Here is a 27980-nt window from a genome sequence, read left to right as displayed (position 1 = left end):
TTTGCATACGTAAAATTTTATATCGGCTACCATTTAGTAATTAATTATTATTGATTTATTCTTATTGATAATTTTATGAATGATATTCTAGTTTTTTTTTATTAGTTTTTTTTTATGGCAACAGTTGCATTCACTGATTATTTGCATGTAAACAAACATAATTTCATTGGACATAAACTTGTATTCGTTATTTTGTTAAACGGATGAATGCTTTTATACGAAAGATTAAGTGAATACAGAAAAAAACAAATATTATTTATCATATTTATTTATTTTTTTTTTTTTGACAAAAAGAGTATAATAAAAAGAAATATAAACGTGTTGAATATTTATGTTCCGCGATATTGTTGTCACGAAAAGAAATGTAAATTCATTCAGATTCACAATACTTATATCCTGTCGAAAAGAAAAAAAAAAACAAATTAAATTATGTTCAATTTGATAAAAAAAATTTAATAATTGAATTAATAAATTACCTTGAGGATTGTTAGACTTGATGAAATCTATGAATGATCCTACACGAGTATTTATACCTGGTTTCGATCCTCCACAATCAGCACCGTTGCTAATTATTCCAACAAGTACAACTTTCTTTGTCATTGGATTTTCCCACAATACTGGCCCACCACTGTCCATCTAAAATAAAATAATTATTTATTAATAAACATAGACATAATAATATTTTTGTTTTCATATAAATATCACAAATGTATTTATACAATATATTACCTGACAAGAATCTCTGTTTTGAGCATAAGTACATAATTGTGTGTCATCGATATTTTTATTTGGATATTTTGTGTTGCAATATTTTTTTGTCATAACATTGACATTTGTATAGAGTAAAACATTTGATGCTGCACCAGCTAATGATTGTGTTCCCCATCCTTGAAAAAATGTTTATTTAAAAAAATCATAATAGCTATGAATAGTAAATTGAAGAGAAATAAATATACCTAAAAGTGTAACACTATTTCCAGCAAATGAATCTCTGTTATGTTGAAAAGGTAAACATGCTGGTCCAACATGTTGATTAAATGTAATCAAACCATTAATTGTAATGATTGCAATATCATTTGAATATGTATTTTCATTATATTTTGGATGAACAATATAATTTTTAATTGTAAATAATTTCGTTTCACCTGTCAATGTAGCTGAATAAAACAAAATTTACCAATAGTAATAGTTCATTGTATGTATGTAGATCAACATGAAAATATAATAGTCATCTTACGATTTTTTGTGTCATGAAGACCAATAACAACAGCGTAATAGGAAATGTCTTGTCCACTTATACAATGTGCAGCAGTTATGACTTGATAATTATTAATAATTGTTGCACCACAATCAATTTCATCTCTACTATGTGATCCTGGTGATCTTTGAGCCAAACCAGCCATCATTGGATATTCATTTAATCCAGTTTCATTACCACCAACAATTCTTCCCTAAAAATTAATCAAAAATTAATTATTATTTTATATATTAGCAGTTTAATAATTATTAATTACTTATGGAATTAAATTTACTTGATTACGCCAACCACATTGACACTCTTCCTCGATCGTATATACTGAGCACATAAAACTTCCACCATTAGAATATTGCACAGAATCCATCGTAACATTAATCCAATTATTATCACTTGATACAACATTTATTCCTCCGAAACCACAATATGGTTGAGGTCCCAAATCGTCAGTTGTTACTTTGAGAACATCACCAAGGCACCTATAACTCTGTAATATTTTTTTTATTAAAAATATAAAAAAGAGTCTATAACTATGTGGTGATGGACTTTTAATAAATAAAAAAAAAATGCTAATAACAAAATGGCATGTATGTTTTTTCATTTAAAACATTAAATATTGAAAAAAAAACTTTTGCTTTCATGATAGTAAAACAATGATACGTATTTGTTCAAATATTTAAAATATATTTTAGAAATTTTTTTTGATTTACCTGAGGAATATCAATTGTACAGTTCATTCCAATTGGATATTGACTGTGAAAACTCCATCGACATTTGTAGCCTCCAGGATATCTTCCATATGGATAATTTGGAGTGGCAAAAGGATAATAATTTCCAGGCTGAACATCGGTATCATAATTGCAGTTCCCATACCCATAAGTTCCTTCGCTAGCATCAAAAAGACCCACAAAAAGGATCATAGATACAAAGATCCCTTAAAAAATTATTTACAATCATTTGATTAAATTAAAAAAAATATATTTTAAATACTTTTTAAATTTTTTAAATTAATTAATTTTATATTATAGATTAAAAATTTATTTATTGTCCATAAAATACTCACACAGCATCTTGGAACTTTGTGGATTTCGTATGTTTTAAAATTTTTTTTTATTCTATTTTTCTTTGCAGTATTCTATGGTTGACTTCACTTATGAACTGAATATTAAAAAAATTAAAAACGGGCTTTTATATGTTTTTTTTTTTCTCCACTGTTGACATTTCTTGCCTATCTTAAAAAACAGTTTATTTATTTTTTGCTTATTTATCAAAAATAATCTATGTGCCTGACAAATTTTTAGTTACATCAAAAATAGTAATAAATTAAAAAAAAATTAAAATAAAGTTAAAATTGTATGATAAAACATATATAAAAAAAAAAAAAAATTTATTATTATCAATATTTAATTTTATATATTTTTTTTTTAACAATAAATTTATTTCATTGGGTATTTATTTTCTATGTAGTAAATAATTTTTTACAAATGTAAAATTTATTACTGTGTAATGAATAATGATCACCTGAAGCAGATCATAATTTTTATATTAAAAATAAATAAATAAATAAATTCTAATGAAATTATAAAAAATGTTTTGAATTGAGATCTTTTTTTTTTAATTTTTTTCTTTGATATAATGAATAGCAAAAGAAAAAAATTCCACGTGTGTTTACATTTTGATTTATAGAAATCTTTGATGTCACAAAATGATCAAATAAACCGTTATCAGTAACCTACTTAATAATTAACAAAAAAAAAATCCTTGACTTATTTATTTATTTTTTCAAATCATAAAATTTATGATAAAAAAGATTGTTCCAAGTTTAAAAAAATAAAACATTAATTTTTTATTTTATTATTATTGTTTCCTTGTTTTTGTAACATTGGATATTTTTTCAAGATATATATTACAGTAAAGATGTTTCGTTATGATGATTTTTTGATAACACTTTTTCAAGGCTACATGTTTTTTTAATTGACTGATTTTTTGGTATTCTAATTTGTCATTTTATTTTAATGACAAAGTAATTTGTATCCTTTTGTTTCTTGATTATGAATAAACACTGTCATCATTTAACATTTTATCGGAAATTTTTTTAGAGGAAACTTTATTTACAAATGGGTATAGTTGCAAACGACATGCTTTGTTGACAGGTAAAGTCACCGATCTATACATGTATAGTTCGAGTGAGTGGAAGTAAGAACAGATGATGTACAACATGTATGATTTAAATTTTATATATTTTTATTGTAATGCCTAAAAACCCACCACTTTTACCTACTTATGGAGGAGGTTTTTCAATTCACCCACGTGAGCACTCTACTCGTGTAACATGCACTCACTTTCTTTTATATATATGTATATATACTTTTCAAATTTATCATCTAATATTTCATACTATTCTTCAGCGTGTAATTCATTCTCATTTTATTATATCTATCATTTTTGTTATATAAATGTGTATATTGAAATTAGCTTGGTACAACTGCTTCGTAACACCCCCATGACTGTTGATGATAATAATCCTAAATTCAATTGATCTATATCAAAGATCTTTTTTTTTTATGTATATTCAATGAATATTGATGAAAATCTCGGTACATTATTAATTAAGAAATATTTTTATAATTCAAAGTAAGTGAGAATAGATTTGTTTTATTTGAATAAACAAAAAATTATTATTCAATTATAATACGTGGCTTGAGGAGATATTGAATAGATGCTTGAAAAATCAATTTTTTCATTCAACAAAAAAATATCAATATTACATGTAAGTATTATTAATATATTTCATCAGAATTTGAGAAGATGTTTTCAATAGTTGTCAAGTAATATAGTTATGACTCATTATATACTAATTACTTATTAAGAATCATCGAGTCATTGGTTTGTTTTATTTTTTCTTTATAAATAAAAAGGATAAGAGCTTTAGATATTTTTTTCTATTTTATTTTGATAAACTAATATTATTTTGTTTTTTTTTTTTCCATTTGACAACATCATTAATTATGCTGTATATATATTGTCAATTTCTTTGCTTTTAATTTACCAATAAAATCCTTTTTTTGTTTAATTAATTTTTCTAATTTTTGCAGCTCTTGATGATTATTGAATGTAATTTTTCCAACATCATGTTTTTGACGTTTTTTGTTTTTCAACTGTTTCTAATTATTTATGGGCATCTTTTTGTACATTCATCAGATATAGGACTTAAGTGTACCTATTTTTTTGAACCATCCATTCATTATTTCAACGGATTTTTTTTATTTATGCTTTTTGAAAGAATACATAAAAATATTTTCATTATGCTTATATTGAAAAAAAATATATAAATAATCAGTTTAATTTTTAATTGTTAATTTTCGTAATTTTAAAGTTACTAATTAGTCGTTGGCTTATTTTTTTCGACATTAGTAAAAAAAACGTAGTACATATAGATATACTGAAAATATTCAACTATTTTAAATCCTTCTTCAACAATCTGTATAAACTATAAACAAAAAAAATTGAGACTACAAACATGATTATTTTAGTTATTTATAATAAGTTGAAAAAAAAAATGAAAAATAATTTATATAATTTATAGAACCATGGAAAAATAAGTGAGATAAATATGAAAAAATCGAAATCACAGCTATTAAAAAATATGTTTTTAAATAAATTTTGTTATTATTATTTATCTTGAATCTAAAGCATGATTTGTATATGTATATATTTTTGTGTTATTTGTATACAATATACATATACACACATAAATTAGTTTTTAATTTTCAACTATAATGAATGTGTGTCGTGACGAATGGCCGGGGGGCAAAGAATATATGATAAGTCGCAACCAATAATATCGATTCTAACTTCTAATACGCTGCTTAAAATCTATTTTCATGAAATGACCGATATGGTTTTTTTTTCGACTATCAGTAAGCACTAAGCTGTGTGGTTCGTAGTTCGTGGCAGTTCATGAGTATTGTTGGTATTGTGTCGATTGTGTCCTCATCAACGAAGGCTGATCAAGTGGTTTTTGCAACTCAAAATCAGACAACGAAAACTACAAAAAAAAGTTGTTCCATCATTTGGGTAAATATATATTTAATGACATTTATTAATTTATCAATAAATAGAATTATTTTTATAATTATTGATCAAAAATTTATTAATTTTTTTCGAGTCACACAAGCAACAAGTCATTGCATGTAGCATAAACATCAAAGTTATGATTGTTTTTATTTTTGTATTTTGGCAAAACAAAATATTTAACAAATAGTTTGACAAAATACATTATTGACATTTGTGTTTTTATATTAACATAGTTATCATTTTGATTAAATAATAAACATGTATATTAAAATAAACGTGGCAATGTTGCTTCTCGTGACTTTACTTTGACGGTTGCTAGTAATTTTAAATTCAATTGTTCAATATCGTGGGGTGTTTTATTTTCAATTGTATTTTATTTCAATTTTAATTATAATTAGCTATTATTAGTTTCATCTAAATTTTCAACGTGGGCTTACGTGGTTATTCACGTTAGTCATTATGAATCATCGGGTCATTAATATTTCATGTCACCTGTTGAGTCATTGGTTTTTTTAAAATCTATTCTTAAAAATGATAAAACAAGAAAAAAAAAAAAGATAAAAAACCTTGGATATTTTTTCTATTTTATTTTATTAACCGGATAATATTTATTATTTTATTGTTGAAATCAAAAATGAAATTTCTTCATATTCAACAGGTCTGGTTAAAATATTACATATAATAAAGAAAAATGATTTTGTTTAATGATTATTTATCAACATAATATATATTTGTTTGTTTATAGTATTTCAAAGTATTATTTGAATGTTGAAAAAATATTTTTCCATAATTTTAAAAATATATAGTGAAACTAATTATTTTTTTTTTACAGTGTACAGACTTTAATTTTTCATCCCCATATATGCCATTTTGATTATAAAATTTTAATTAAAGTTGTGCAATGGGTGATATAATGCGAAAATTTAACACGTTGTTATGGAAAAATTTCCAAGTTCGTAAAAAAAAGTGGTTACTATCGATTCTGTGTCAAATATACCTTATAGGAATGTTCGCTTCCTATTGCTGGTCCATTACCACTTTCAATACAAATGCTCATTCAAGTGAGAGATCAGTGAGATTCACACCAAAATTAAATGATACAACCACACTGATGGAGCAGGTCAAAATATGTTTACAAGCAACAGATCCAGAATCAAATATTAGTATTTCTGGTTATGAAACTCAAGAGGAAATGCTTAATGTAATGGCGAATAATACAAATTTCGAATCAACTATTGGTATCGTTTTTAAAAATAGTAGCTTGCCAAATAATTTAGAGTATGAAATAAAGAATGGCACTAATGTTTATTTTAATCAATCAGTTGAATCTTGTTTGAATAAAAGTAAAAACACAAATACTACAGAAAATAAATTGAACACAACAGACCGTCAAAACAAAACAAGCGTCGATTTAAAACTACTTGGATATGTTTATATTACCTTAGTTGTTTTATTATGCATATGTTTAGTTGAATTAAGCTATATTTCAAATGAAAAAATCAGTGGAATAAACGTGAGTACCAATATTTTTTAATTTTTAAAATTAAAAATAATCATTTTTTCATCATATATTTTTAATCTTCAATTAATTTTTATTATCTGATTAACTTTAGGTCTTAATGTCATTAAATGGAGTTGATAATTGGCTGAATTTGTTGAGTTGGCTTGTCAGTAGTGTCATTTGGAACTCAATATCATTCGTATTTGTTGTAATTATTTTGAGTGTATCCTGGGTCACTGCTGCACCAGCATTTATAGAAAATGGAAATCAAGTTATCTTGTTTATGGCATTGTTATTGAATTTTACTCATACTCTGTGTTTTGTATATCATTTTGGATCATATTTTAACACTCGTAAGTCTAATTATAAAGTATTTTTACTTAAATTTTTTTGATTTTACTCCATTAAACTTGATAATATTTTACAGCTTGGAAATCAAACTTGTCAGCAACGGGATTCCTCGGTTTAATAGCTCTTGGTACCATCATACCCAAGTTGGTCAATGGACAAACTAATCGTTTATTTGAGTATTTAAAGATAATCAGTCCACCTATTTGCCTTGATGGGATTTTTGACGAAATCAGTATATATGAAAAAAAAGGTATCCAGTAAAAAAAAAATAACAACATTAAATAAAGCTTAACTCTATTGTTGAATGAATAAATCTACGTTTCTTCTTGAAAATATAAATATAAATTTGATTTTGTGGTTTTCAGGTGATGGAATTGGATTTACAAATATATTCTTAGCTGGATCAGAGACAGAGCCATTTGAAACATCAATTGGAATGATTATGCTTTTTTCAATATTGGGAGCAATACTTCATTTTATCATGGCACTATACATTCACGCAATTAAACCTGGTAAATATGGTGTTAAACGTCATCCTTTCGCATGGTTCTTGAAAAAGAAGAATAAACCAGGAGATGATCAAATCCAATTAGACTCTAATGATTTTGAACAAAAAAAAGAATTCGAAAAAATACCTGCTGGGAGTCTTAAAGCTGGAGTGCAAATCAGAAAGCTCAAAAAAATATATAGCACAGGTTTTATTGAAAAAAACGAATTTCACGCATTAAAAGAAGTATCAATTGACTTTTATCATGGTGAAATAACAGCATTACTGGGTCACAATGGAGCTGGTAAAACAACAATGATGTCCATATTATCAGGATTAACTGACTCATCAGGTGGTGTTGTCGTAATAAATGGACAAAATGTTTCAAATAATCATGACGTAATAAGTAATAATGTTGGTCTTTGTCCTCAAGTTAATATAACAGTTCCAGATCTTAATGTTTATCAACAAGTTTTATTTTTTGCTAAATTACGAGCTAAAAATAAAACTTCAGCACAAATTAAAGAAGATGTTGAAAATTTACTTTTAAAAGTTAATTTACAAGATAAAAAAAATTGCGCACTAGATCAATTGTCTGGGGGACAAAAAAGAAGATTATGTTTGGCACTGGCGGTGATTGGTGATGCAAATGTGTTGATTTTTGATGAGCCAACATCCGGAATAGACACTGAGGGTAAACGAGAAGTTTGGGATATAATTTTTGCAATGAGAAATCGCAAGACAATATTAATCAGTACACATGATATGGAAGAGGCAGATATTCTTGGTGATAGAATTGCCATAATGCATTCAGGTAAACTCAACAGCTATGGAACTTCTATGTTCTTGAAGAAGTTGCATGGAGATGGTCAAGTAGAAGTTACACTTTCACTTGAATCTGACTGTGATACTGCTAAGATACTCGAGATAATAGGTGAAGATGTTAAAACTTTGAATCGAAGAAATGATTCCATTGTATTAGCAATCCCCAATTCAGAATTATTACCCGAGACATTAGATAAATTAGAATTTTCTAAAAAAAAATTGGGCATCACTGGTATCAGTGTATCAATTATGACTTTAGAACAAGTTTTTGTTAAAATCACTGAAGAAGTTGATCATAATATCGACAATACATTAGATGAAGTGAGCAACGACTTGGTATTGTTTGATAGAAATACAGGTTTTGCCCATTTCATGCAAACTTTGCGAGGATATTTGATAAAAAAGTATGTTTGTGCCATGCATGATTCATGCAGTTTTATTTTTCGTCTAGTTCTTCCTTGTCTACTAATGACATTATTATTATTGTTTCCACGAAGCAGAGAATTTGATAAACCAAAACGACTTGTAGTTTTAGGTTCATGTGTCATTACTTCATTAATGCCTGTGTTAATAGCTTTTTTTGTAACTCAGCCACTTAGTGAAATAAGAACAGGGATTAGACATCTTCAAAACTTATCTGGAGCTTCAAAAGTTTCATATTGGGGTTCTATGTTTATTTTTGATTTTACTCATTATATGATAACAATAATTTTACTTTTATTATCATTAATACTTGTTGATCATATCTTAGATACACAGATTTATAATGTAGCAAATATTATTATGTATTTTTTGCTATCATTACTATTTGGTTCAGCTGGTTTGTTTTCAGTCTACGTTTTCAGTTTGTTCAATTTTTCAGAACTTACATCAAAATACTGGTTGATAGTTTCACCTTTTATTATTATTGCGTTTTGTTCTAGTATTTATTTAGCGGGCATACAATTAATGGTCATGAACGTTTTTTTGCTTATTCCACAAGTGAATTTCTGGTATGCAGTCATTTATTATTTTTGGATTGATAATAAAAATGGGACTGATTGGAACTTTGAAGTAACTAACGGCCAACTATTACCATTACCATATTGTTTAATCATCCTTGTAATATCATTCGTATTATTCATTGGAATTATCTTCATTGTCGAACAAAAAATAATAGCAAAAGTTTTGGGAAAAATCAAGAAGAATAATTCAATTACGAACATAGCTGAAACAGATGAATTAGTGCAAAAAGAAAGAGACATTGTTAGTGGAGAGGTTGAAAAACGCCTTACTAAAACAATTGAGCATAATAATGAAAATGTTTTTTTGGCTCATGAATTGAAAAAAAATTATGGAAATTTACAAGTTGTAAAAGATATTAGTTTCCGAGTAAAATCAGGAGAATGTTTTGGTCTTCTTGGAGTAAATGGTGCTGGAAAAAGTACAACTTTTAAAATGTTGACTGGTGAAGAGAGTGCTTGTCATGGTAAGATGTACTTGAAAGACATTGGCATGCATGACAATCGTGGCGAGTATTTATCCAAAATGGGATATTGTCCACAACACGATGCTCTAATTGAAACATTAAATGCTTGGGATCATTTGTACCTCTTTGCCAGACTCAGAGGTATACCAGAATCACAAATAAAATCATCAGTTGAAGGCTGGATAAAAAGATTAAATTTGACTGCTTGTGCTTCAAGACCAAGTCAAACATACAGTGGTGGAAACAAAAGAAGGCTTAATATTGCATTGGCATTAATCGGTCAACCATCATTGGTTTTGATGGATGAACCAACAACTGGAGTTGATCCAGCAGCAAGAAGATCATTATGGAATACTTTAAAGTATTGCCAGGAATCTGGTCAATCAATAATTTTCACTTCTCACAGCATGGAAGAATGTGAAGCACTTTGCAATCGGTTGGTCATCATGGTTAATGGAAAGCTAGTTTGTGTTGGTGCAGTTCAAGAACTAAAACAACGTTTTGGTGCTGGTTACAATATTCACGTGAAAATTTCACCTGCTTCATCTGTTGAGGACGTACAACATATCAAGGAAACAATTGAGTCAACTATCAGATGTCAAAAAATGGATGAAAATTCTGGTTTTCTTGGATATCATGTCACTGACCCTGGTGCGACCTGGACAGTGATGTATCGCATGATGAATACATTGAAAAATAATTATAATTGTATTGAAGATTTTGCAGTACTTTCATCAACACTGGAGCAGCTTTTCATCCAATTTGCCAGAGCTGAGCATACTGATTTAACTAGTCATGAAATTCCTTGAAATGAAAAAATAACTGAAGGAATTTTTTTTTTCAATCATATATTGTTTTTTTTTTTCAAATTTACATACAAAAAATTAATAAATATATGCAAGTAATCAAAAAAAAAAATTGATTAACAGTTATCAAAATACTCTATTTCACTGTTTATTTTTTACGTTTAGTTTCCAATATTTATTTATCCTTTGTTTAATTGATATACGAAAAATATAAATTCAAGGCTTCGATTATAAATGACGAATTACTTTATTATCTTTTATGTAAAAAATTTGAACATTCAAATTTTGTAATTTTGACATAAGTTTCTCAATCCTAATAAATAAATGAAAATAAATATGAAATCAATTCTTGAATACACAAAATTTTATATTGTCTACTATTCAGTAATTAATTATTATTGATTTATTTTGATTGATAATTTTATGAATAATATTCTAGTTTTTTTTTATTAGTTTTTTTTATTTATGGCAACAGCTGCATTCACTGATTATTTGCAAGTAAACAAACATAATTTCATCGGACATAAACTTGTATTCATTATTTTGTTAAACGGATGAATGCTTTTATACCAAAGATTAATTAAGAAAGTAAATACAGAAAAAAACAAATATTATTCATCTTATTTATTTAATTTTTTTTTTGTTACAAAAGAAGTATAATAAAAAAAAATATAAACGTGTTGAATATTCATGTTCAGCGACATTGTCGTCACGAGATGAGATGTAAAGCATTCAGATTCACAATACTTATATCCTGTCGAAAAGAAAAAAAATAACAAATTAAATTATGTTCAATTATCTTTGATAAAAAAATTTAATAATTGAATTAACAAATTACCTTGAGGACCGTTAGACTTGATGAAATCTATGAATGATTCTACATGAGTATTAATACCTGGTTTCGATCCTCCAAAATCAGCACCGTTGCTAATTATTCCAACAGGTACAATTTTCTTTGTCATTGGATTTTCTCACAGTACTGGCCCACCACTGTCCATCTAAAATAAATTTATTATGTATTAATAAACATAGAGATAATAATATTTTTTTTGTTTGATAAAAAATGTAACAAATGTATATAAATATTACCTGACAAGAATCTCTATTTTGAACATAAGTACATAATTGTGTATCATCGATATGGTTATGTATGTGTTATGGTAATTCATTAGCTTGCATTTGTGTTATATTGTCACCAGCATATTTAAGACTTATAAATTTGAATTTATTATTGGAACATTTTTCATCCCAGATATTAATTTTATCTTGATCAACAATTGTTAAATATTTTATCTTTATTAATTCTAGCAATAATTGACATAATAAATAATTTTTTTCAACAACTTTTAATGATAAATATATCAAGGATGTAAGTTGATTGAAATTGTAAAATTGATGATCCATGAAATTCAAGTATTCCAAGCTTTGGTAAATATAATGCCAAAGGTTTAATATCAATTTGAGTTCTTTCATTCGATTTTTTAAATAACTGTGATATTGATAAATTATAAAATGCATATTCTTCAATTGATGTTATGTTTCTTGATATTTCGAGTGTTGGTCTTGATGATTTATCTTTTGCCATTTCATCATGATCTTTTTCTCTGACTAATTTCAAGCTTCCATCATGGAAACAAATCTCGTAATTCTCGTCTTTCGATAATGTGCAATTGAATGGTACTTGATCTTTAATAAATAAATATATAGGATGGATAATAATACTAAATGGATAATATTATTCATTTGAAAAAATTTTTGTTGAATTTTTTTTTTCTCTTTTTTATCTCTCGAGCTTTAAGTTTCTTTACCGTATGGACATTGGCAACTTAGGGATTGATAAGCCGATGTATTATGGACATTATGGTAGCTGGCAAGTGGCAGTGGTTGCCTTGACAACAAATAACAATGAACAATATTAATAAAAGCAACTGTCAATCTGACATCCAGAAGCTTTAAAAACAATTGTCTTTTAGATTAAAAGTAAAAAAAAAAATAGTATTTATCATCATGTTGTTTATTTAATATTTTATAAATAATATATAAAAAGAAAAAATAAAGTTAATGTCATTTTTGTTTTACTATGTCATATTTTTATGGAACTCCAATAACTAGTTCTGACAGTCAGTCCAAAAAAAAGGTATGAATTTGGTGAAATTAATTGTCAAAATAATTATTCAAACAATATAAAACATATATTTTATTTTTAGCACAGAAGAAAAGTGACGACAAACGATTTGGAATTGGAGCAAGTTCATGATTGTCGACAACGACGTAAACACCCATCAAAAACAAGATCAACAAAATCAAAGTTATTCGTTACGACTAATGAGACAAATGATGAAACTATTTCATCACCAAAATCAAAGTACAAAAAACACAAGGAAGTTGACAAATTACTGACTGATAATGAAAAATTAATATCAAAATTAGAAACAACACCTGAATCAGGTAATTATTATTGTTCATTTGTTACATAATATATCATAATAATACTTTCAAAAAATGAATAATATTAATTTGTTTTTTCTTTTAGGATTTATTGAAGAACTGAGTGAAAAAGAAAATAAATTAATTAAATATAGAAATCGTTGTAGTAAATTAGAAAAATCATATCAAGAAAATGAATCAGAAAAAGTAAAATTAGAAAAACAACTTGCAAAACGTGAAAATGATTTTATTGAATTAAATTTTCATTATGAAGAACTAGTTAAATTAGTTAAATCATTTGAGCAAGAAAAATCAACTCATTTAATTGAGTTGAAAAAATTAAAAACTGAAAATTTACAGCTAAATGAGGATGTATCATTATTGAAAGTTTTGATATACAAATTAAATGTAGAAATTGAAAGATATCAGGACAAGCTGAGACAGATTAATCAGCAGATTGATGTTGATGATAAAAATGTTAATCAAGCCACTGAAAATAAAAAGGTTTTTGAATCATGGGGAAATGTCAACAGCCATGTGTTGGCTCCACTTCTTGATGCTTATCATGAAAATATTGAAGAAAAAGAAAATTTGATTAAACAATATCGTCATGAAATTGATCACTTTGGTGGAAGATGTAAAGATATTGTTGCTGAAAATAATGAATATCGTAAAAAAGTTGATGAATATAAATCTGAGGTAATTTTTTTTTTTTTTTTAAAATTAAAAACACAGTTGGAATAAACAGGAATTTTAAATTTTTTAAATCAACATTTATCCAAAAGCTTTTGATATTTTTTAATTGTTAATCTTCAACGTTTGAGCTGAATGTTGTATTAACATGAGAAAAAAATATATAAACCTATTTTGACCTTGGAAAGATAATGAATTTAATATTTTCTTTTCCAACTGTGTGTTTATATTTGTAAAAAACGTGTTTACATGATTGAAAATTATTGTATTGTTTATTTTTTTTTTAGCTGGAAAAAATGTCTACAGAAATGACAATGATACTGGAAGATGCAAATTTAGTTAAAGAAGAAAATAGTTTATTGTCACGTCAACAAGCAATCCATCAACAAAAACTTCATGAAATTCATTCAGTTTATGAAAAAAAAGTTGAATTAATGTCACAAGATAACAATAAATTACACACTAATTATATGAATTGTAAAACTGAGCTCAGTAATATTCAAGGAAAATATGAAATATTAAATGAAGGCTATGAAAAGCTCAAAAAAAATTCTGATAAAACAATGCCAGTATCTGTTCATAATCAAGCAATTGAAGAATGCAAATCACTTTTTGAAGAATTAAAAAATCAATATGATACTGAAAAAAAAAAACTTGTTAGTCAATTAAAAAAATATGAAGAAATTAATCCAGATTATGAACGACAATTGTTAACATTAACAACAGAAAAAGATCAATTAAAGCAACAAATTAAAAATTTAGAAAAAAATTTAAAACACACACAAAATAAATTAAAATATTTTCAAAATTTAATTTCTTCAATTCAAGTATCAAGAGATTCATTTAAACGACAATTATCAAAAACAACAGCATACTGTGAAGAATTAGTTATTGAACAAGAAAAATTAATAACTGAAAAAAATAAATTAATGACACTATTAGAAAAACGAGAAAAAGAAAATGTAAATATTCAAAATCTTGGTGATAATATTGTTCAAAGAATGGGTACACTTAAGACCCAACTTAAAAATGTACAAAAAGGTGCAAAAGAACAATTAGAAACAGTTGAAAAACATATGAAATGTCAAGAAAATGATGTTGGAAAAATAAAACTAGATCATCATCATGAATTACAAAGATTAAAAAAATTGCTTAAACAAAAAGAGGATGTGATTGGTAAATTACAACGTGAAAAATTAACAACCCAAGATAATTTAGAATTAATATGGAAAACAGCAAAAAATGATGATACAAATGTTAATGATGTTTTTAAAAATATTAGAATTAATAATGTTTAAATAATTTATTGTTAATTAAATTTTAATGATTCATCAGTGTTAATCTAGTCATTAAATTGAATAATAGATACTTTTTTAAATTTATTATCATCATTTTTCAAATATTACAATAAGAATTTTGTTTATTTTAAATATTTTGATTTGAGTTGAGTCATTTGTTTATTTATATTTACTGACAACTCTTTTTATATTTTTGTGTATTTTTTTATTTGTTTGGTTATCATCACCTGTTTCATTTAGTGGTGACATCAACATAAACACAAGTGTAGATGAAGGCTGTTTGTCATTTTTTTTATTTCTAAATTTTTTATCATTGATACCAAAGGCCCATCTATTATAATCCAATGATCTCACACACTTGTAATTTACATACTTAACAACAACTCACCTTTAACATTATATCACAAAAAAAAAAAAAAAAACAAAATACTTTATTTAAATATTGTTAATACAAGTGTGAAAATTATTCTGAATAATTTAAAAAAAAACAAGAATAACAATAACAAGTTCTTTAAATTTATTATTTATTTTTTTACCCAAATTTTTGAAAATTCTTTAAAATTTATTTCATTTACAGTCAGTATTAATATTTTTTTTTAAAATAATTTATTCATAGTGAATGTCAACTCGTCCAAAACGTGTCTTGAATACTCGATGTTTTTGAATAAATTTATACAAGTGTGTATATTGTAGCAAAAAAAAAAAAAATTAAATTATGTTGGGGTCTAAGTAAAAATTATTCAAGTGGGTCATTATGTGTTCCAAGGTTCGAAATCACTATCTTAAATATTTCGCAATAATACATTTTATATATAAATGTTTATTTTTTATTATTTCTAATCTCAATGCTAAATTTTCATATCAAAAAGTCATTAATTTTCAATCATTTAAATAATATCTCGCTAATTAATAGAAGAAGAAAAAAAAATTTACAACATCTTCAATGATTATCAGTTATCTTTATTTCTATTTATAAATTTTGTTTATTTTAAAATAAACTTTACATTTCCCGCTTTGATAATTTTGATTACCCATATTTTTTTTTTCTCCCCCTTGCAATTTTTATTTTCACGAGGGGGATGAAGAGTGTGTTGTGCAGTGTTGTGTGTGTAGAAACATACCCGATTGACTTCGGTTGTCTTCGAGTACCCTCGGAAATAAAAAGCAATATGTCGAGCACTAGGCGCGTCGTCGTAGTCGTCGTCGTTATTATTTTACAACCGGGTCTTCGTGTGTGTGACGTAAAATTATTATGTTGACAACTGATAAATCATTGTTTAATATATTCAAAGATAATGTGATCTAAATACATAATTATTGTATATTGTAAATAGTAATTATAATTAATAGAAAATAATTCAATTGTCAGTGTTTATTGTCAGTATCAAAGTGTTAAAAATTCAGCCGGTGGTCATTGATTTTTTTTTCTTTTCATTTTTTTTTTTTTTTTATTACTACATAATACCACCAGATGATCGTAAAATGTCACTTTCGTCATTTAACTGGTTTGTTTAATCATTGATTGTGCCAAAATACTGACTAAAACATACATAATTATTGGATTTAATTTATATTATTATTAACAAAGGTAACAACTTCATTTTATTATTATCATAAATTTTTTTAATTTAATTTTTTTATTACCTTATTGAATTAGAAAAAAAAAAAAAATTATTTGCATGACACAAAATTTTGCTAGTGCAATAAATAATTAATAAATTAATTTTTTTCAATTAATTATTATTTTTAACTTTTACCATTACACTTGAGTACATTTTTTTTTTTTTTTCTTATGGAGTAGGAGGAGAATTTTTGCGTGTAAATAATGAGTCATTGCTCACGTTCGATTTTATGGTTTTTTTTTTTTTTTTTTTTCAAGCAATAAAACTTGAATCTAAGTAATATAATATATGAGCATTTAAAAATCAGTATTGTTCAATTGTTATTATTTAAAATTAGAGATAAAAAAAATATATGACAAATTTTTGTTTTCTTTTTCTTTTTTTTTTGCAATCTAGTTTGAATTTTGAAGTTATTATTGTTCGAGGTTATGAATGATTGCAACGTGGGGTTATCAACAATATGTTGTTACGTAAAATTCGATATGATTCGTATGTCAATTTAATTCAATCGATTGATAAGCCAGCTGATTATTTATCGTAAAGTGCAAAATGATTGAAAGATATTGTTCCTTCAAAAATAAAAACATTATTTAGACATTAACTATGATGCCGGAAATTAAACATGTGTTATGTTTTTTTTTTTTTTTTTACTGATTATTACATTTGGTTTATTTTTTTATACTAACACGTCATTTATATAGATAAAATACATAAATTTTTGGATCAATAGATATGCTTTAAAATAGAGAAAGTTGTATTTTTTTATTTTGCAATATAAAAAAAAATCATTAGTGTAAATAAAAAATAAATTAAATAAGGAAAGAAATTTTTTTTTTTATTAAGGAAATATACTAGATTACGTCACTTCTATTCTTCCCACGTGAAAAAAAAAAAAACAATAATAAACAACAATAATAATTTTTATAAAAATCTGTAATTTACAACTAACATGTGCAATGACAATGACAACATCCGGAAAATCATTTCTTCAGTCAATTATATATATTTTTTAATTTTCTTTTTATTTATAAATAATAAATAATTCATACAATCGTAAAGTTAAATGAAATAGCTATTTTATGATCGAACGAGCTGATAAAAATTCCAAAGTTTAAGACACAATGCCGACACATAACAGAGGTTCTTCTTTTTTTTATATTTTTTCCCTGACAGGTTACATGTAAATTATCAAATAAAAATAAAAAAATCACCGTGATATAATAATTTAAATATTATCTATTTTAAAAAAATATTATTATATTAAAATATAATTATTAATTTGACATTCAAAAATAATTCATTAACAAAATATTTATATTTTTTTTAATTATATAAATTTTGATGATTATTTTTTATTATTTATTAATATTTTTTTAAGCTTTTTAGTTTATCAATATTTAATATTTTTTAATCAATGACAATGTAAATTTAACAAAGACCGGTATTATATTATTAGTGGGGATAATCCGTGTATACATATATATTTATTGAGGGGGTGCACAGTGCCCCTGGCGTCAGTAAAAATAACCACTCTTGTCTGCAACGACACGACGACGACGTACATACACTGTAGATACTCGATGATAACAACAAACAAACGCAAACCGTTGTCGAATCAACACACACAGTCATTCGTTTTATCGTGTTAAAACCGGCAATATTTTTTTTCCTCTATCATATAATCAATATAATAAATATACCATTGTTATAACAATAAAAAGTGTAAATTTGTTAAATAAAATTATATCAACAGTTAATTTAAAAACAAAAGAAAGTTCAACACAAAGTAAAATTATTTTTTATCTTGTGTACAAAAAAAAGAATAAAGCTGGCAGTGTTTTTTTTTTTGCGTAAAAATAAATCACAACACGTGGGTGTCAATATAATTATCAGCGCAATTATCACAATTAACATGATGATTATTAAATAGTATTAATTATAAATATATAATTAAAATTTATTGTTTTGTTTTTTATTAAAATAATAATATTGTTTTTTCTTTTTTTTGTTGGTGAAAATAATAGTGAAGAAAATATTAAGTGTGTTGGTGAATTTTGAAGAAAAAATTTGAGAAATTAACTGTGAATGGAAGGCACAGAGAAAATTAAAGTTTTATTTATAAAAATTATAAATAAAAAAAATATTATTTTAATGAAATAATGGAGTTCGAGCTGGATGGAAGTTTAAAAGAATGGGCCAAGGATAAACCATTGAGTATTTTGCAGTTGGATCCAGCTGACAGAGCTGTTCTTCGAATTGCTGGTGAGTTATTTTAAAAAACAAATAATACTATTTCATTTCCGTATTTATTTTATTGATAATATTATTGTTGAAAAATTACTTGTTCTTTTAAAAATAAACATTGCTGTTTATTTTTTTTTTTTATTAATTTATTATTAAGAAGAAGAAAAAGTGCCGGTTGTTATTTATTTCACGAAATAAAATTAGATGCGTGTTTCATTGTTTATATGTTACAGTTGGTACTTAATGATACCTTTCTCTTTTATTTTAAAATTTTAAATACAACTTAAATCAAAGAAAAAAAGGTATCTCAACTTAATTTTGTTTAATAATACATTTCTTAATTATTAGTTTACATTTTTTTAAAATTTTATCGAGCCTGACGTATGTCTTTTTATGTTTTTTTTTATTTAATAATACAATTGAGTTTTATTTTGATATTTTAATGAAATCCAAGAAATTGTTTTGTCTCTTATTTGTACTTTTTTTTTTTTTGGCTCATTCACCCCTTTCTTGGAGAGTGCTTTTAGCGACACGAGTTGAAATAAAACACACGCGTTAAACGAGTCCTTTGTGTCCAAGACCTTATTCCCCCTTTTTCATCTTCTCTCTGTCTTTTTTTTTTTTTTTTCAAATTTATTTATTTATTTTCTCTCAACTTCAATTCTCTCACACACAACTTGTCTCAACTTTTATTTCATTTATTACCGCGTGTACTGTAAAAACTGGAAACTCCTCAAGCGTATCTATACATTTTTTTTTAAATTTGTTTCTTTTTTTTTTTTTAAATTCATCAGGTTATTTTCAATAAAATGATATAAATCATTGAAATATATATTTTTTAAAATTGAGCTTATCATTTCCGTTGAAAGTAATTTTATTTAATAATTTTTAAATAAAAGAAATTTATAAAATAACGCTAAATTAATTTTAATTTGTATAAAAAAAAAGTTTAAGACATCATATATATTTTAAGCAAATAGTGTTGTGTTTTTTTTTATTTAATGTTCAGACATGCAATCACAAGTGCGATTTTAATAAAGTACACTTGGCGTTAAATATAGTACCGTCAAGTGTATAAAATGTATTTTTTAAGTATCTCAAGTAGTCTCAATCGAGCGTTGATTTTTCGCGAAAACACTGTCCATAAAATGAATCATCACGATAAATTAACTTGTACGCATCGTTTATTCTAGTGTTTTTATAAAAGATATATATACATAAATTGCTATATATTAATGAGGTTAAATCGACTCTTAGCATGCAATATGATGATAATGATGATAACAGAAAGAATAAATAGATATTAGCAAGAAGTGACGATTAAAAAATTTCAAGTTGAATTTCATATGTTTGTTTTTCTTTGTAAAATGCAACACCACCACTACACAAGTTTAAAAATAATTCATAAGACTGTTTGAAAAAATGAAGAACATCATTGTAATATCATTTTTAAAAAAGATTTTTTGACTCATTAAATCTGAGACACATGGTTTAGGCGAAAAAAAGTTAACAGATTTTTTTGGAATGCAGACTTGATTGTGTATGATAAATTTTATTAATTGACCTTTAAAAATAACAACAAATAATTATCAAGTAAAATTGAAAAATTTACAAAAAGTTAATTTTTTAATTGTTGTTTTTTTTGTTGCTATTGTTCAAGGTCAATTATTAAAATTTATCACACAAATACTTTGACATTTCAACTGTCAAAAGTCAGTCAAAAATGTTTATCTTGAATGTACGATCCAAGTATTTTTTAAAATTTTTTTGTCAGTACAAATTAAGTGTTATTTCTTTGCAATAATAATAATTATTGTTCGATTAAACTAGTTGTAAAATTTATTCGTATTTCTTTATGACTAAAATAGTTTTTAATATATTATTTTTCAAAACTATCGATTAATTTTGACCATCGTGATCAAAATTGTGATTAGAAAAACATAGACTCTATGCAACCAGCTACTGATGATTAATTTATACGTGATAAAATGTGTCATGAGTGTGTGTACTTATTATTTTTTTATATTATTATTATATTGTATTTTTTTTATATTTCACCTATACAGTGAATATAACAGGATGCTCGAGTATTATGTATAGTGGACATGCTCCACTGCCGGTCTACCACTACCATAAATAATAAGGCACAAGTTTTGTACTGCTCGGTGAATAAACAGAGGTTCCCAACTTGACTTTTTTTTTTTTTTTTTTTTTTACATAAATATCTCAAAAAAGAAAAATATCTATAAAATTAATTTAAAAAAAAAATTATTTTTTAATCTATTTTTAATGTTTTTAATTTAAATTTTATTCAATCATATATTTTTCACAATTTTAAATAAAAAAAAAAAATATTATAATGTTATCATTGTTTTTAATACCAACAATGATTGTTTAAAAAAAATTAAAACAACTACTTCCTGACATAGTTGTACTACACTTGCATTCATTCATGAAACATCAATTAAGGTTGATTATTTTAATGATAATAATAATAGTAATAATTATTTATTTATATATGGAGTAGAGAATGTGTTTAATAACGTGTGATATACTTTTTTTATATTTAATTTACTTTTATTTTTTATATTACTGGACTAATGAAGATGTTACTGTCAGCCATGCGTGTATATGTTGTCTTTGATTATATTCATAAAAATTTATTTGAGTAAGAAATAAAATTTATTATCATCGTAACAACAATAACGGTAAGCAGTTTGATTTTTCTTTAAATTCGATTTTTTTTATTTCGCTGGTTGTTGGTTGATAGCTCGAGTGGTCAATAAATATAGAATTCTCGAGGGGAAACAACCCTCGTATTATTATTGCGTGTCTGCTGCTTATTCTCTACGAAATATAACACAACTTACCCTTCAAAACAGTCATGCATTTATTTTATTTTTTTATTTATTATAATCATAAAAGAAAAAAAACCCAACGATAAAGTCGTATCACTAAAATATATTATATTTTTGAGAATTTTTTTTAATAAAAAAAAATTTTAATTGACACAGTAAGATAACACATTTTTATCGTTTTTTTTTTTTTTTTAATCAAACAAATTATTATTTTATTGATGAGTCATATTTGTTGAAAAAATAAAAATAAATTTTTTATTTATTTTAAAATATTTCTCGATGCTTGATGTAAATTTTAAGTTGATATAAAACTGAAGGTGTGGTCCATCAGGTCATTTACATTATCGGTCTATTTATTTATGATGCTTTTGAACGACTTTTCCGGGCTTCCAATGTCATCCTACTGTTTAAAAAATTTTTTTTTTTCTTCAAATATGCGTGTATGAAAGATCGGGAAATCCGATCTGTTTCGCAATATATTGAATTACCCGACAAGTCGTCATTCAATATTCTACATATTGAATATTGATAAATATAAAGTCCATTCATATATTATTTTGATTCATTATTGGCTGGTGGAAAGACCTTCATTTGTACGATATATCTCATCCAACCATCCGGAAATAACTACTAAGAATCATAATAATTTTTTCTCTAAGAAAAAAAAAAAATAAAAAGAAAGGTCATGGTTGACCTAGCTGAAGCTATTTACCGGATCCATCAGGAAAATTATACAAATATCAGGTTAAATAAAATCATCATAACAGTCAATCAAGATTTATTAATATTTATAAATTTATTCAAATATAAAAAAAAATATCTTGAATTTATCTTTGAAATATGAGCTTGAGAATTTTGTAGGATTTTTAATTTTCTAAGCTTGATGAATATTACAATTAAATTTAATTTAATTAAATGAGTAATTAATGACGATAAAGCATGAGTTGTAAATTTTTCAATATAGAGATAAATAAATGTGCAGTCGTCATTCTCTACGCTATTTTTATAATGATTATTAATAAGAAAAAACAAAAAAAAATACACAGTGAGTATGTGTTATAAAATATTAATCATGAAGAAGTCAAAATTCCGCTCCACCCCTTGAAACATTATCGAAACATTTGAAAACTTTCCCACAGTTTTCCTACAATGTTATTGATATGTTATAATTATTATTTCATATTTTTAATCGAAAATTTCAACTGTGGGGCCTCAGCCATTACTCGTCGTCCCTGCGCATGGAATCCATCGATTCGTCTAGCTATATCTGTTCAGTCAACTTCAGCCCCGTAATTAATAGGTATTTTTTAAAAGATGGCACTAAAACAAACATATAATACTTGTATAAAACTCAGGGTTCTTAAAACCACCCTAAAAATTTATTAATCAGCACCACGATATAAAAAAAAAGTCATCAATTTAAATCCATATTTGGAAAAAAAAATTCTTTCCTGAAACAACAATTTTGTCAACAAAAATACGTTACATTAGTTTTCGTTGGAAACAAAATTTTGTAAACCGCAACTAATGAAATCATTTACCCTTGTCATTCAACACCCACAACTACTCATATAATAAATTAAAAATTTATAAATGATAAACATACTCTTTGTACTATTATTTTCATTTATTTCATGACAAAGATATTTTTTTTTTATTATTTTTGTATTTTATTATGTTTTTCTTTAACTGAGTTCATCTTATCTGTCATTTTTTATTATTATGTTAATGATGACAATTTAAAAAATAAATAAAAAATATTATTCAAATTTTATTTTGCTATTATTATGTCTTAAAGTTTCTCCGCATGTCTAAATAGAATTTTTAATATTTTTTTTTGTTCATCTAGATCTTTGTTGAACAAAGAAAGAAGGAAAAAAAATTATTTCAAATTGTTCAAGTATAGACGATAATATTATAAGTCGGTTGAGAAACGTGGGCGAAGTCGACAGGTCGATTTCATTCATAAAGTAGTCTCGCACGAGCTTCCTTTCCATACTTTTTTTTTTTTTTTTTTCTTTTCTGCGTCATTGACCCTGCTCAATAATCATCCGCAATCGCCTCAGGTGATAAATATTATAAGCTACCTGTCGATTGATCATTTTCCATATATTTTAATTCATTTAAAATTAAATTATTATTTATTATTTTTAACGGAATTTAAATTATTGTTGATTTTATTTTTATTTTAAATAATATACAGCTGATTTTGTATGAGGTTTAGATGAGTTGAATTATTGAATTAAAAAAAAAAAAAAGGTGTTAAGGTCAAAATTTACGATCCGCAATCACGACTCGCGTGATTGCAAAATAAAAAAATAATAATAAAAACTAAATAATAGTTGATGATGGCAAATTGGTGCATGGGTCAAGGCTTCTATTAAATTTTTATTTTATTTTTTATTATCTTTGTATACATATATTTTTTTTTATTTTTTATTTTAGAAAATTGAAGGGTTGTTGTTAATTTATAGAATGTAGTCTATATTTTGTTAATATATTACTGATTCTTTGAAACGATATGCACTTATTTTATTGGAGTTTTAGTTAACTATTGAAATTCTATAACTTTTTTGACGCTAAAATTAGGTTAAATTTATTTGTATTTGTTAAAATTTATTTAAATGTCAATTATTGTTCTTGACCTAATTTTCATGATTTTAAAATATATTTAAATTAATCATTATGAAAAATATCAAAAGAAAAAATGAAAATTTTATATGATGAATAAATTTTATTTATTTTTCAATTGAATAATAATTTTACTCTTTTTTTATATTTCAATGAAAGTCATTGTTTTGCTTTCACGAACACATCGTGATTACAGTCTGGCAATTGTTTTATTGTTGCATACTTTTACCAAAGTCTCATATTACGTTGTTTGGTAAAAAAAAATTTATAAAAAATTCAAGTTTCTCTTTTAATGTAAACCCTCGAATTTAATTTTTTTCTTAACACACCAAATACTTGAATTAAAATAACTAAAAAAAAAAAAGTATAAATCAATAAGAAATTTTTCTTTTTACAATGCAACGTATAACTTCCGGGTAATAATTCAATCAAACTAATTTTGTCGATTCGTTTGACCTATCCAAGTGCCAATTTATTTTGATTGCATTTATATAAGTTTGACATGTATACAGATGCTAGAAAATTATATCACAAAACAGCAGCCAAATGTATACAATTGTGCAATTATTTTAAAGAGATATCCAACGTTGTAAACTTTCTTATCAAAATCACTGAATCCTCACGATTACCAGTAAACAATTTAATTTTTTCTTTCTCTATATAAATTCAGATAATAACAAATATAAATGTAATAAAAAAAATGAAAAACATAAGTGGTAAATGGTTTTCAAAGAAATGGAAAATTATTATTGATGTTTAGTTTGTTTTTTTTCCATCATTTCTCGATGATCTTGTTTCAAGATCAATACAAATATAGAATCAGATGAGGTATCAAGGATGACTCTTCAACATTCCTTGATGCTCCATGTCACTGACGCCAGCAGTGTCTCATCCAGGCGACACAAGACGTTTTTATTGATGCTACGTGACCTGATTTTATAATTATTATCCATGTATGAAATATCAACTATCAAACTCTTCATCAATCCACAATTCTATTTTTAAATATACATCATTTATTTATATAATTTAACTGGATTTTTTCTTCAAGTTAATTAGCATTCACCTTATTTTTGCAGTCATTTTTATCGCTGTGTATATATTAACGGTAATTGGTTTTTTAAAAAATATTTATATCGTTTATTAAAAAATATCTTTGTTACAAAGCATTGCGTCGTTCTTGATCAAATAAAGGTTAACTACTATATATAATTTATTTTTTTTTATAATTAATTTATCATTAAAATATATTTTTTTTCTTATCCGTTTATCGAACCTTATGAAGTAAGTGAAAAATATATTGCGTTCACTTATTTGCAATAATCTCTTTAATCTACACCGTCTTATTAAAGTAAATACTTTATTTTCCTTTGATCTGGTTCTAGATTAATTTTTTTTTTTAAGGTAGTATCTGTCAACTTAGATTTCTTGCGGATTTGTTGTCACTAATCCTCATAAAACTTAAAATTCTTTCGTATCAAATAGTTTTAATTATTTTATTATTATTATTCTTCGTCTATTATCTGAGATATATAATTGATGTTATTATGAAATAAGATATTCTTTTCATTTTTTAATAAATATAAAAATGAACCTTACAAAAAATTTCAAATTAAAACTTTTGAAGTTTTAATTGATGCTGTGTTGATAATTTTAGAAATTTTTTTTTCTAAAGTTTTGTTCATTGGGAGGTATTGTTATGATTAAAGACCGCGAAATTTATTCATTTTCGATGTGCTGCCGAGTTGAACCGAATAAAATCGAAGATTTTACTTATAAAAATTCACATTTTCAATTCTCACAGATAGAATTTTCAAATGATTATTGAAAACAAGACATGTTGCGATTATTTTAATTGATAAAAGTGGCCTCTTCTCGAAGATGATAGCTCATCTCAGGGTCATCCCAAGTCAAGGGTTTTACATCAAGTCATTAATAATTTTTAGAATAAAAACAAAAAAACCATAAAAGCTTGAATGTTGAAAAAGTTCTTAGTATATAAAACAATCATTTATTAAATCAATCAAATAATAATTTCTTTATCAATTTTCATGGAGTGTCTCGGCTCACCACGCTTCATCAATCACTTGTCTCTTTGTAAATTTGCAAACATATTTTTCTTTTCTACTTTACTCTGTACAAGTGTACATGTATATTGGCTATTGTTTAATACTTGCAGTGTATACACACTTTTATATACACATATTAATATTTTCTATACTGATGAATCTGTAGGCAGGTTGGGCTGGTTATATTCATATTATCTAAATGCCTCAGGTGAAGGAAGTCGCAACAGGTGCTTTGTCGGGTCATAGTTCGATGCCCTGGACTCTCCTCTTATCTTTTATTATTTTTTTAAATCTTTTTTTTTTATTTTCAGTTTGTTTATCACACTTTTTTTTTTTGTCTGCTCTTCCGGCTTTCGGTCACTTCCCTAATTTTCTTCTTTTTTTTTTATCACTTTCTCAACAGACAAAGACCACTCATATTTTTTCATTAATTTTTTTATTTTTGTTTTGAAAACGGAAAAAATATATAAATTTAAGTATTTATTTTTTATTACGAAGGGAAGTAAATTGTCAGACCTTGTAAGGGTGCAATTAGCAGATTGACCTTTACACAATGTCATTTAAATAAAGATATTAACTTAGTTTATATGTAAAAAAAATAAACAATAATAATATGTAAAATTTCTATTATGTTTTAATATATTTTTTTGAATAAATTATATAATTACTAAAGTTGTTGTTAAAAGAGTCAAGTAAAACTATTCAATTTGTTTTGATAAATGATAAAATCGTTGCACATTTTAAAAGGGTTTAATTAAACTGACCTACCTTATCGACTGTAATAAAAAGTGTGTTATCTAATGACAGAAGAAACTAACAACAGATGGCGATTCGACCTACGAAATTATGCTAGTGAAAATAATCGAGATATTATAAATGAATTTTAAACGTAAAAATAAGGCGGGAAATTTTCATTTAAGTTTTGATATCGAGTTACAGTAATAGCACTAATGTTGAGTAAAAAATTTACGTAAATAAAAAGCCAAGTTAAGTTTATTGACTTACCTGATACTGATGGTGAAGACGTAAGTTCACCATAGATACTCTGATGATGATGGTGTTCATGATGGTGATGATAAGGCAGCCAAATGGGATGACTTGATTTTATTAAATGTAAACCGATTCTATAGAAAAAAAAAACATTTATAAACAACTTCAACACTTTACACGAATAAAAAAAAATGTAGAGTATGTATTTTTATCTATTGTTGAAAGTCTTACGGTACTGGAAAATCCATATTGAATTGAAAATATGGTCAATGTATTCCTGCACTCAGTCCTGCAACTGAAGGACTGCAATATCCATCTGGTTATCACCCTGTTACATTTCAAGTTTTAATTTTTTTTGCTTAATTTTTTTTTTTTCTT

At 25.3% G+C, this 27980-nt stretch overlaps 2 protein-coding genes across 2 annotated transcripts; one reads left to right on the top strand and one right to left on the bottom strand.

The window, feature by feature from the left end:
* Positions 1 to 35: 35 nt before the first annotated feature.
* On the bottom strand, positions 36 to 27944 carry LOC122855117 (venom serine protease-like). The gene is made up of 9 exons (XM_044156280.1): positions 27834 to 27944; positions 27618 to 27736; positions 1966 to 2189; positions 1533 to 1742; positions 1238 to 1451; positions 957 to 1157; positions 730 to 887; positions 477 to 636; positions 36 to 396 (listed from the first exon to the last, which is right to left on the bottom strand). Exons 1-9 carry the CDS (start codon positions 27848 to 27850, stop codon positions 371 to 373), a joined length of 1329 nt encoding a protein of 442 aa, XP_044012215.1. The 5' UTR covers positions 27851 to 27944; the 3' UTR covers positions 36 to 370.
* LOC122855115 (centrosomal protein of 89 kDa) lies at positions 12483 to 15322 on the top strand. Its single transcript, XM_044156278.1, has 4 exons — positions 12483 to 12907; positions 12978 to 13218; positions 13304 to 13896; positions 14178 to 15322. The coding sequence occupies exons 1-4, from the start codon at positions 12851 to 12853 to the stop codon at positions 15186 to 15188; spliced, it is 1902 nt and encodes a 633-aa protein (XP_044012213.1). The 5' UTR covers positions 12483 to 12850; the 3' UTR covers positions 15189 to 15322.
* Positions 27945 to 27980: the final 36 nt, after the last annotated feature.

The sequence above is a fragment of the Aphidius gifuensis genome, linkage group LG4 (genome assembly GCF_014905175.1).
Source record: "Aphidius gifuensis isolate YNYX2018 linkage group LG4, ASM1490517v1, whole genome shotgun sequence".
Classification (NCBI taxonomy): domain Eukaryota; kingdom Metazoa; phylum Arthropoda; class Insecta; order Hymenoptera; family Braconidae; genus Aphidius; species Aphidius gifuensis.
The sequence above is the reverse complement of the archived record's forward strand: the minus strand, read 5'-3'. Positions and strand labels throughout refer to the sequence as shown.